This window comes from Emys orbicularis, chromosome 3, assembly GCF_028017835.1.
Source record: "Emys orbicularis isolate rEmyOrb1 chromosome 3, rEmyOrb1.hap1, whole genome shotgun sequence".
In the NCBI taxonomy this organism is placed as follows: Eukaryota; Metazoa; Chordata; order Testudines; family Emydidae; genus Emys; species Emys orbicularis.
Window position 1 is genome coordinate 132,863,893 of NC_088685.1, and position 12,151 is coordinate 132,876,043.

General features: G+C 40.2%; 1 protein-coding gene across 1 annotated transcript in view; it reads left to right on the plus strand.

Annotated features, from left to right (window-relative positions):
• The first annotated feature begins 456 nt into the window (after positions 1 to 456).
• The window catches only part of C3H1orf198 (chromosome 3 C1orf198 homolog), a 36,864-nt gene continuing 25,169 nt past the window's right edge, over positions 457 to 12,151 (plus strand). The window contains exons 1-2 of the mRNA XM_065401036.1: positions 457 to 807; positions 7,952 to 8,002. Coding sequence (XP_065257108.1) covers positions 457 to 807; positions 7,952 to 8,002 — 402 coding nt within the window. The remainder of the gene's footprint in view (positions 808 to 7,951; positions 8,003 to 12,151) is intronic.

Here is a 12,151-nt window from a genome sequence, read left to right on the forward strand (position 1 = left end):
CCAACACAAGGCCAATGATGACAAAGATGAATAGGGGCTAACACCCAAACAGGCTGGGAAGCCCTGGGGTAGGGCTTGATGCAACCATGCTCTGCCAGAGAGATGAGACCAGAGATTTCTACATTTTATTTTTGCAGGGCTTGTCATGTCGACAAAAAACACTTTGACTTGGGGCAGCAGATGGGAGGAGAAAGGAAAAGGGGGAGTGTACTGAGAGAAAGGGGGCGTGTATAGAGAGGGCATAGGGAATGTGCAGGGAGGAGAAGGGGAGTGTACAGCGAGGGAATGGGTAGGGAGGCGTGAGGGACTAGGCAGTGTGCCGGGAGGAGGAAAAGGCCGTGGGAGTGCGCAGGGAGCAGCAAAGGGTGTTGAATAAGAGCAGGGCGCTGCTGGGGCCGGAGGAGGCGGTTCTTCCCGGCGTCTCTCCGGGCTCAGCGTGTGCGGGGCAGGGGCACGATGGCCTCCATGGCTGCGGCGATCGCCGCCTCCCGCACCGCGGTGCTGAACGGGAACCGGCCGCTGGACGAGTGGGAGCGCAAACGCTTCAGCTACTTCTCCTCGCTGAGCCCGATGGCGCGGAAGATCATGGCGGAGAAGGAGCGGATCCGCGAGCGCTACGGGCCCGACTGGGAGCGGCTGCCGCCCCGCCAGCAGGATGAGATTATTGACAAGTGCTTGGTGGAGCCGCACGTCCAGGCCCGCTACGCGGCGCATCGCGGGGCCGCCCGCGCCGCTGCCGCTGCCCCCGCCTGCTACCCCGGCCTGCGCCTCACCACCGGCCAGAAGGTGGTACGCTTCGGGGACGAGGTAACGGCTTCGGCCCGGGGAGAGGGTTGGGGGGGGGAGTATGGGGTGAAGAGTGAGGGGCAGGGGCCTGGGGGGAGAAGGGCAGGGTGGGGGGTATGGGGGTGAAGAGTGAAGGGCGGGGGACTGGGGGGAGAAGGGCGGGGTGGGGGGTATGGGGGTGAAGAGTGAGGGGCGGGGGGCTGGGGAGAGAAGGGCAGGTGGGTATGGGGTGAAGAGTGAGGGGCTGGGGGGAGAAGGGCAGGGTGGGGGGTATGGGGTGAAGAGTGAGGGGTGGGGGGCTGGGGAGAGAAGGGCAGGTGGGGGGTATGGGGTGAAGAGTGAGGGGTGGGTGGGGGTATGGGGGTGAAGAGTGAGGGGCGGGGGGCAGGGGGAGAAGGGCAATGTGGAGGGCATTGAGGGGCGGGGGCAAAGCATGAGGAGCAGGGGCATTGGGGAGAATGGTGGTGTGGAGGACAAAGGGTGGGGTGGGTAGAACGGTGGTGTCGGGGGAATGGGGGCAAAGAGTGAGAGCATTGTTGGGGAGAAGGATGGTGTGCAGGTATTGGGAGGTACAAAGGGAGATAAGGTTGGGGACATTGGGAGCTATGGGGGTTGTGGAAAGGGGGCTCCAGGGGGAGGGAGCCTAGTGGGGATTATTAATAAAGCAATGTCAGCAGGGATGATAGTGGCCAAAGCTGTGCTGTTGTCAATTTTCAGCACTGTTGTGATATGGTCTTTCAACACTTTATGCTGTTGCCAAATATGAAGACTGTTAAATGCAGTTATGAGCCCTTTCCCTATACTTCTGGGACCTGTGGCCTTGTCTGCTTTAAGAGAATGGAGACCTGTGATTCTCCGCTGGTGGCAGCAATGGTAGAAGTTGTGGAACTAGCCAGGGCACAGCAATGTGATGTGCAGCAATGCACTGAATAGGGTTAGCCAACATAGTTGTGACAAATGCCTGATCCTTGTCAACACTATGGCTACCATCAGCGGAGTTGCGCTGGTGGTGAGTTATGGATCCCAGTTTCCTAGTGTAGATGCAGAATGGAGGAATGTCATAGTGTGAATGAATTGACAAAATATGTGATTGCAGTTATTAATAACTAGAAATAAGGTCAGTGGAAAAGTTCATCTGTGCAAGTAGCGTGGATTACAAAGAGGATTTTGTAGACACTAATTTTTAAAATAATTGAACAGTAGTGGAGAAATAATCACTAAAAGTAGAATTGAGGCAATGTTTACATTGCGTCAAATCTTTTCCTTTTTCTGCTCATAAGTACAGTATTGAAACTATTCCCAAGTTCTGGTCCTTTTTTTAGATCCCTTTTTAAAAAGTCTTGATCAGTCTTTTCCACAGCTAATACAGTGCCAGGAAAAAACAAGGATGTGGAAAGTTAGACAGTTGAAAATATAGGTTTTGAAGTTTTTGATGTTCTTGCCTTTAACACTAAAATGTGTTTGGAGAGAATCATAGGTACTTGGGTAGCGGAGTATGAAGTAGGTGCCTTTCAAATTAAAGTCCTGTAAACAAATATGTGTAAACCTCTGAAGCCCCCCTTTACTTGACTACATTCTTTATCTCTCCTTGCATACAAGGTTCTACTCTATTTAGTTTTTAAATGGATGCAAAAAACTACAGCCATCCAATTTTTAAAAAAAGTCTCGGGCTATGAAAGCACACACAATGCACAACATCAATATAATTTGTTATCCTGACTTAAATTCTTAAGACAAACTACTGTCAAATTATATTTCTGGTTCTCTAGTCACATGACAAATTAATCTGCTTCTGAACTTGTAACCACCAATTTAATTTGAAGTGGCTAGGGCTTGTGTTAACCCCCTACTAATATCCATACATAGGATTTGTAAGCACTGCTTGAAGACTTTGATAATCACCATAGTGTTTCAGAGCTGGCTGTGTTATAAAAGACCCTCATTCTGCATCTCCTGTGTAAGGGAAATGTCTGGTTAAGCAGCATACACGTTTCATACCTGGAGTTTGATCTAGAAACATAGGGTCAACTTGACTCTTAGACAGTGCTGATGGAAATCCTGAGCCTTTAGTCTTCATCAGTAAACAGACCATCAGTTTTTGGAGGGCGGTGGAGATGGTATCTAAATTGAAAACTGTTTATTTGGGGGATTTTAGCCTTCCTCATTCCTTAGACTACATGTTTTACTTTCACTGTTTTGAGATTGTGAGGGCTTGCTGTTCTGAATTGTTTTGGGGCCACAAGGAAAGTGCCAGGGGTTGTTCTGTTGCAACATATGGACAAAATCTTTTCCCGCTTCACAAAGTGACAGGCAAAATGCCTCTGAGGTTTGTCAAATATTCGTTCCCTCATTTGGCAAAAAAAGCAACAAATAGGAATGGTACTGTTCTTATCCCTTGTGTATTCTTTAATTGAGGATAAACACAGTTAATCAAATGACTTGGTATAGAGAGTTAAATTTAGATTATAAAGCATATGCATCAACTGACTTCCTTTTTCACTTTCCAGCCAAAGTTTATATAAACTATCTTCCTGGAAAAGAGGTCCTGCTCTCTTCTGGCATTCTCCTGTTCCACTTTAGTCTTTCAACTGCACTACCAAGCCTTAGGGGCCTTTCCTGGCTCATCATTCCTTGGCTTTCTCTCCCAGCCTCCCTTTCTGGTGCCAAACTTGAGTCCTGGACATCTTCCATGTCTCCCTAATTTGTCTGTCTTCTCCTCTTGCCACAGAGCCACTTTGTTCTGCTTGGGCCAGTCTGTTGCTGTTGCAGTTCAACTTTCCAGGTCCGTGAAAGCCTCACCTACTGGGCTTTCATGTTTTCTCTTGACCTGCCACTTGCTCAGCTGTACTACTGCAACTCTGCATTGACAGCACAACGGATCCCCAAAATGCTCCACACCTGGCACCTCTCCTTCCCTTCGTCTCTCTCACTCCCTAACAGGCACAAAATGAAGGGATTTTTCCCTTCCATTTGCCAGCTAGCATGCATCTGAGAACGCTTGAAAACTGTCATGCAGTGCAGAGGGAATGAACAGTGTGAATTTGCATAGCAGAATTTTTCTAATAAGCCTCTTTTAAAGAATTCTTAAGAAAAATGAAACAGGGCTATTGTTTTAATAAGTGCAGCATTCCGTTCTGCTTCTTCCACAGTAGATAGGAAGATTTAGTGCAATAATTTCGTCTTGGTGCAGAAGCTTTTAATGGTGTTCTTATGTGAAAATGATGCTGTCTAGGTAACTGGGGGAAAAAACAAACCCCATCCTTATCACTTCTAAATTCACTGTCTCCCTTTTAGCTCTAGTACAAGGGTTGCATCTCTATCTATCTACCCAAGCTATCCCTTGTCTGTAGGAAAATAATAGGATAGTGAAATTTTCCTCTCTAGCACTTCATTTGAAAGTTTAATTTTAAATGAAACACAACATTTCTTTAGCTGTTTTCATAGTAATCCTGCAAAAAGCTATTGTGCAATTCTAAAGGTGAGGAATTCTTCAGAGATTTATAGTGGCCTCAAAGATTTTAATTGTTTACATTCATTGTGAAACTTGCCCAAGAGTTAAATCATTAGCATTAAATCTCAGTTGAACTGCAAAAGTGTTTCTCCAATTATGGAAACTTTTTATCTAAACAGGGCTAATATATTGCAGTAGGTTTTTGTTTAAAAAAGCAAATTGTCCCTAAAAGGAGGCATTTTGTATGAAGAATCTAGTCTTCATCATTCCAGTTCCTTTTACTTACCATTCACTCCTGCCTCATATAAAAACAAATGAAACATTTTTCCTTTACAAATGGATGGTGGCTCTATATGACCAGTGTCATTGTTGTTATTTTTTTTAATTATTTTTCTCTGTGTACCTTGTGTGTACCTTGACTATACCTTGACCAACAAATTTGGACCTTAACAAAAAATAATTGACTTCCCCTGAAAATGTCACTTGTATTCTCTGTGGTTCAGTATCTCCATCTGCAAAATGGGAATAAATAATACCTCTAAGAGTGAATTAAGTGAAGCTTAATTCATTAGCCTGGGATTTTCAAAAGAGCCTATAAGTGGAGTTAGATTTCCAAATCACTTAGAATTTTCACAGAAGCCTTAACGTGGATAAGACCTTTGTGCTCCTCAAATGGAAATCACTATAGAAGCATATGTTAAACTAGTTCACATTGTACAATATATCACTAAAGAGAGAGTAATTTGGAATTAAAAATAATGCATCTTGCATTGGTTATTTTGGAATGAATTTAGATCAAGTTAAAGGAGAGCTGGCTTTCAGGAACGGCAATGTGTGGTGGTACTACCATCCTTTGGGGATGTCTTGATTTCTGCTAGGGTCATCTTGTGCTCTGCCAAATGTTTAGGGCCTGCTCCAACTCCTGTGACATTAGTGGAGTCTTTCCATTTACTTCAATGGGAGTTGGTTCAGGCCTTTTATTATTTTTTTAGGTGAAAACTTAGCTTTAAAAAAAAAGCAAACAAAAATGTGACTCACTTGAGGCCTGATTTTAAAAGAGGTTGGACAGCTCCTGGGAGCTGAGCACCTCGCTGGATTGGACTCGTAATAACCAAATGTATGTTTCAGATATATTATCATCATGTAACTTGGAAAACGTTAAATTGGGGTTAAGCGGAACAGCTGAGATGTCCAGTTGGCTTGGTGATATGATGAGCATTTAACATGGAAGTCTGACTTTTCCATAGATACCTGCAATATTTTCTGTTTTGTATCAGCCTTCAGTCTTTGGCTTGGTGATGTGAAGCAATGGACCACCTGATCCTTTTTTTTTCTTTCCCCTGCTTACAAGTAATTATTGTAATCAAAATTTTCTGCTTTAAAAGCTTTTTAAGTTGAACTGCTTAATAGTTTTCTGTTATCAAGAGCCCTGAAAATGCACTGCAGATTTTCACTAGAGTTAACCCTGTTCCCCGACTCCAACCCTTTCCCCTCAATAATACTTATAAAAGATGTAGTGTTGCTGTTCATTTTTGCTACAGTAAGATATTCAGTTACCAGCACAGGAGCCCTTTTGTTGTGGGTTTGTGACTGGACAGTTGCTGTCAGATGCTCTGAACAATGTTTATATCATGTACAGAGAACAAGGAGCACAGAAGAATGATACTAGTATGTCTTCCATTTTGAAAATCTGATGCCATTTTGCAACAAGCTGCCTGAATCTAGCAACTTAGTTGCATACTTCTCTTTTGTCTTTGATATTCTGCAGCTGGCTGCTGAAGTCAACTATGTGACTGAGTTCTTGTTTGTTTTTAATTTTTTGTCTTGGGCTGAGAATTTCCACAAGCCAGAGTATCTGTCTCTTACATCAATTATCTAGTGGGAGGAACAAAAGGCTATTTACCTCTTTTTGGGAGAAAGCTCCATTTGTTGTTGCCTGTTGAAAACACAAGCTGATCAAATGTGGATCGATGCTAATTCACGTTGATGATGAATAATCTTAAAGCTTTTGTTCTGTTTTAATATTCTTTAAACCAGTATTATGAGCATAATTTTATTCCCCTTTCCTTTTCCCTCACGGGTGACGGACATACAAGAATTTAGTGATCATATAGGAAAGACAAGGTTACTTAACTGATGTATTTCCAGTATAGTAAGTAGCTTGGGGGCTGAGGACATATTTCAGAAAAATAGTTTCAGTTCTGAGATTGTCACAGAGCTTTGAGTTTATCAGTTGGCTTCTAAGCTTTCTTCATTTTAAACCTCTGTTGTGGCTCTTAGCCAAAAATTATGTTGGCCTAGGGTGGGGTAAAAAGGGGATTGTGAGGAGAACATAGTGCGGTGAGTTTATAGCATAAAAGCCTCTGCCATGTGTTTACAGGAGAGTTTCTCAGACTTAAAAAGTACAAAATGTGAGGAGCATTATTTGTCTAGGACAAAAGCCATTCACTTTAATGTATTTAATATAAAACGGGACTGATCAGTTGCTAGCACCACATATGCCCAACATAAGCCTTATTTGTCAATTCATTATTTGTAAATATTGTTTATTTTCCAAAACATCAAAGTGAATGAACAAATTTTGAAAATATTTTGTTTATGGTATAGGAAAAGCATACTTTCTCATTTTGCCCCTCCTGTCTTGGTGTGTGTGGTACATGTTTGTGCCAGGTATGCTAGCAATTGCATGTACAAATGTAGATTATGCAGGTAGCAACTTTATTAAAGTGGAGTTATGCTCAGAAAAGTAATTGTTTAAAAATGGCACGTTACTCTAGAGAGTGTTTGTGTTTTGAGTGATTTCAACTTTCTTTAAATAAATATAAGTGTGTGTGTGTGTATATGTGTGTGTGTGTGTATGTATATGTGTGTATGTATATGTGTGTATGTGTATATATATATATATATATATATATATATATATATATATATATATATATATATATATATATATATATATACATTCCTGTTTGCACTGCAGAGCCAGCACAACTGTAGGAAAGGAAGACAGATTCTGCTGCATCAACATCAGAATTGATAACTAACTTCCAAGTGGAAAATATTTGTTATTGTTGGTGGAGTGTGAGCCAGAAAGAGCCTAGTTTGACTGTCAGACCCCAGGTTGAGTCTGCAGGACTGACAGTTGAAAAAAACACTTTTCTTTCTAAACTGAGCAAATTAAAAATGGAGTTCCTAAGTAGCAATTAACTATGGAACCCCTCCCTTGCAGTTTTTGGTTTCATTTCTCAGAGTATAATCGCCATTTAACTTTTGACATTATGTGGTTCCTTACACTGCATAGGATATTGATTTCAGTCTGATAGCCGTTCAGGTAGATATAAATATTTGGCTATTGTGTCTCAAATAACGTAATTGGTAAAGATCAGACTTACGGTACATTTTTAATATTCTTCTTTGTATAGCAATGGCATGTAGAGGCGTAGACCAGGTTAATACCCCCATGTTGCTGGGCAGCGTACAAAAATATAATAAATGACAGTCCTTGCCCCTAAGAATTTACATTCTAAAAGAGAGCTTTCATTCGCTCAGTGACCTGTCTGTCTCTCTCTCATTCTTTGGGTGGTTCAAAGTTAATTTTGTTACTATTTTGTTACACTTCAAGTTCACTATGCAATATAAGCGCATCTCTTTGATATTTTTATTAAATAAGTCTGCTTTTTTGATTTTTAGAGAGATTCTTGAATTTCATTTCAGGACATAACTTGGCAAGATGAACACTCGGCCCCTTTCTCTTGGGAAACCAAGGTAAGTTTGCTACGTTTTTATTATTATTTTAATGTCAGTTTCCCTTGGAATTGATCCTACTTCATTTGAGAATTGATACATTAAGGTCTCTTTACACTATGAGAGCAGTGTAAAGTGACCCATAGCATAAATAAAAATTAGACTAAGTATGTTTTCATTGATTTAAATAGAAGCAGGATCAGATGCTTCATGAGCTAATACTTAGCTTCCAAATGTAAGTGTAAAACTGTTGTTATGCAACCAGATTTTCATAGTTTAGAAAATTTCTAATCAAATCGGGACAGAAAATCAAATTTCCCTGTTTAGTGAAGAAAAGAAACAATAGGATTAAATAATTGTGAATTACCTACCTCGTAGGTAAAGAGGTGGGTCCCATTTAAAATATATTTCTATGGCGGATGTAAGTGGTTTGGGGTGAGGAGAGAAGCATGCAAGTAATTGGTAATCCCAGTTAATTTTATAAAGCCTGTTTTAGACTTCATCTGGTGTCCTGTGCACCAGGCTGTAGTGAAACCTTTTGAACTTGCTGCTTCTGTATGAAGCCCAGGTTGTCTCCCTTCTTCCCAAAAAGAAGGAGTGCATTGATAAGTATCTTACACTCCATTGGATTTGTTCTGCTTATTGAAGATGTCAAAATTGTGGCAGAAGTACTAGCTACACTGTGGTTCCCACAATACTAAAATAAAGCTAGTGACCAACTTCTCTGTGTAACTGCAGCGTGAGGACACAATTCAGAAATATCATGTTTGTCAGGGTGTTTTAGTTGTAGTTTCTGATGGTAAACTCTAACGGCAAGCTATTTTAATTTCCGTACAAACACATCGACTTTTTTTTTTTAAACACGAAAGAGATACACAAAGTAAAGTTAGGCACAGATTCAGACTTCTGTCCTCTGGCTGCTGGTAGATTGCAAGGGGAGTCCACATTTCACAAATGCTGGGGGCCCTGGAGCTACCCAGATGGAAGACATCATGCATAAGCTTAAAATGCAATATTGATTAAGTACTGCAGGAGTTATACGGGGATGGCAGGGAACAGTTGCCTCAGATTAACTTACTCTAGTCGGCCCACTCTAGGAAGAAACCACTAACTTGTTGTTTGATGCAGAAAAGGCCTTTAGTTTGGATGGGCCTAGTTGGTGGATATTATGCATAAATTGGGGTGTGGCTGTCAAGAAAAGAGTAGCAGTGATACAAAGAATGCTGAACTCTTCTCCTTACTGATAATCAGTAATAAATTGTACTGCCATTGGCCTTTACTTTTGGTGGTACAATCACAGACAGCAGAAATAAAGAGTGAATGTGGTCTTCATGGAGTTATGTTACATTTACAGTTTCATAAGATAATGTTTGTAGGCTCTATCTTGATACCTCTTAGTATATCCTTTATATCTATGACCAACTTCCTGAAAAAATTTACATTTTGTGGTAGCTTGTCTGTTTTTAAAGTCAAGATAATTAATAAACCATGATGGTTGCACAGTACATCTAGGGAAGAGAATCTCAGTTTAAAAGTAATTGACACTTTTTGTTTTGTCCTGAATGTTCTTGTATATCTAGGAATTAAAGTTTCGATTATCCACTGATGAAACTACTAAAATGTTGGGAGGTTGGCAACAATAAACTAGTGAGTCTGGGTGAATGTGTCAACGTAACTAAAATAAAGTGTTTATCTAAGTTACTGTATCTGTTTACAGTGTTGTCTGTTGGCATCCTTCATCTTTTTCTTTAAGAAACTTCTATCTCTGGCAAAAGGAAGATCTGAGAATGAAGTGGAAATCCCTGTTTTTGCTGGAGAGGAGTAAGAGAGGAGAGGTTGTCATCTACCAAACTTTAAGGAATATTAGTTTCCTTCAGTTAACCAGAGTGATGGCACGTTGGGTGTCCTTTCTCGCACATTTATATGCAGCATGTTAAAATGTTAGAATACTGTGTAGATTGGTCTCTTCCCCAAGGAGCTTACATCTTTTTGGTTTGTGTTTATATAGCACCTAGCACAATGGAGGCCTGGTCCATGACTAGGGGTCCTAAGCACTATGATAATACAAGTAAAATAATTACTGGGCTACAAGTTGCTTTGTAAAAATTAATCTGAACTGAATCAAAACTTTCCCCCACTTTGTAACAGCAGCTCCTCAACTGTTTTTGCTGGTCTGTTTTTTGAGTTTTATCAAGATTTGGTTAAATTGTTATCAAACAGAGTTGGTTTAGAAAAAAAGAGCAGGGGAAACTCTTTGTGAAAAATTTCAAGAAAAACTTGTTCTCTCTCTGTCCCCCTCCACATCAATTTTTTTCTAAATTCAAGATTTTTCTACCTGCTCTATAGCTGATCAAAAAAGGATGAATTTTACACACAAATTTTCACAATTCATCCCACTTTTAAAAAAAATCTTTTTATCCACTGTATTATCAAATACTAAATTTATTTTTTAGTTACTGAGGGAGAGCAGATTGCTCCTAAGTGAAAAGTTGAGTGAAGCATCAGATCAGCGTCCCTTTCTTCCAACTCTGGGATTTTTTGTTTTCCCCTCTTATGTGGCATTTCCCCCACACCTTGCATTTTGTCAGGTTCCTTCCTTCAGCTGACTCATTAGACTTTTTTGAGTTTGGGCCATTCTGTTTATTTAGTGTTCAGTCTTTCATCTGCAAATAGTTTATATTTAAAAACAGACATAAAAGGATATTTTTAACTCTGTCAGAAGGATTTACATATAAAATTAAATGAGGACATAGGGATACAGCGATATTCCTATGTACATCTAGAATCAGACACTATATGAATACAGTATTCTTGTTCCACTATGAGTAATATATGCAGGAAAATCAAATTAAAATCCACACAAGAGTGTCTGGCTCTTTCTTAGCCTGTAATACAATATGAAAGATACATAGTTCCTTGCCTCTGAATTTTAGGAGGCATGTTGAGGAACCAGCACTCCTACCATGTGTAATGGGTGAAATTCTCCATTATTCCCAAATCCTAGACATACACATTAAATTCTCCCCCCGCTCCCTAGAGTTTTGATTGTACGGAATCATTTTATTGCCTCTCTAACCAATCCCTTCATAAATTAGATGCAATGAGATGCAATTTCTCCATTTTACTACGTGGGTAACAATGTAACTGAAGAGACTGTAAGTGCGTTACTTATCTGTGCAATAATGGAAGGTTTATACCTGGAGAGCAGAGTAACAGTTTAAACTGTGACTTATTTATGTGATTAGTTCTGTCTCGTTCTGAGTTGCTTGTGTTTAAAAAAAAAAAAAAAAAAAAAAAATTCCATATTTCATCCTGCATTCCTCATTTCTATTTAGTCGTCCCCCTGCCTGCTCATTCCTGTAGCAGTTATTTTTATAGCTTTGTGGTGAATGGTATTCTTAAATCTTTTCTGCTTGATGTGAGTGGGCCTTGGTTTACGTGAGGAGAATAATGTGATAAATTTAGTTTGATGTTTAAGTTTAAGGGGGGAAAGTACTGATTTTTCTTTTAAGCATATACTATAAAAATCATACAAACTGTGAGAGAAATTATAAAGTAGCCTTATCAACAGTCGTCATAACCTTTAATAATAAACTTGGAAGGATTAGATTTTTATCGGTAAATGTTAATAAATGTCGAGTTTGTACACGCACAAACCAGTGGAAAAAGTACTTCCATCAATGATAATAGAAATTTACAGATTGGTAAAGTAAGAAAAATGCTGCCTGAGAATTTATTAGAGTTAAGGATATTTATTTTATATATTTTGATATGTGATGTAGTCAATTTGTAACAGTTATAAAGCTTTAACTCTTTGAATCTCAACATCTCCTGTCATTAAATAATTAACTGACCCTCAATTTCCTGCAACAGTAAAAACTGAATCCATAACAATAAAAAAAAATATTATCAATTGAAATAATATTTTAAAAATGATTTTTTCCAAGCCTGTTTATTATGAAAGATACTAAGGGTATGTCTACACCCAGCCGCTAGTTCGGCGGCTGGGAATCGAAGTTCTGGGTTCGACTTATCGCGTCTTGTCTGGACGCGATAAGTCGAACCAGGAAGTGATCGCCGTCGACTGCGGTACTCCAGCTAGACGAGAGGAGTACCGCGGCGTCGACGGGGGAGCCTGCCTGCCGCGTGTGGACCGAGGTAAGTTCGAAC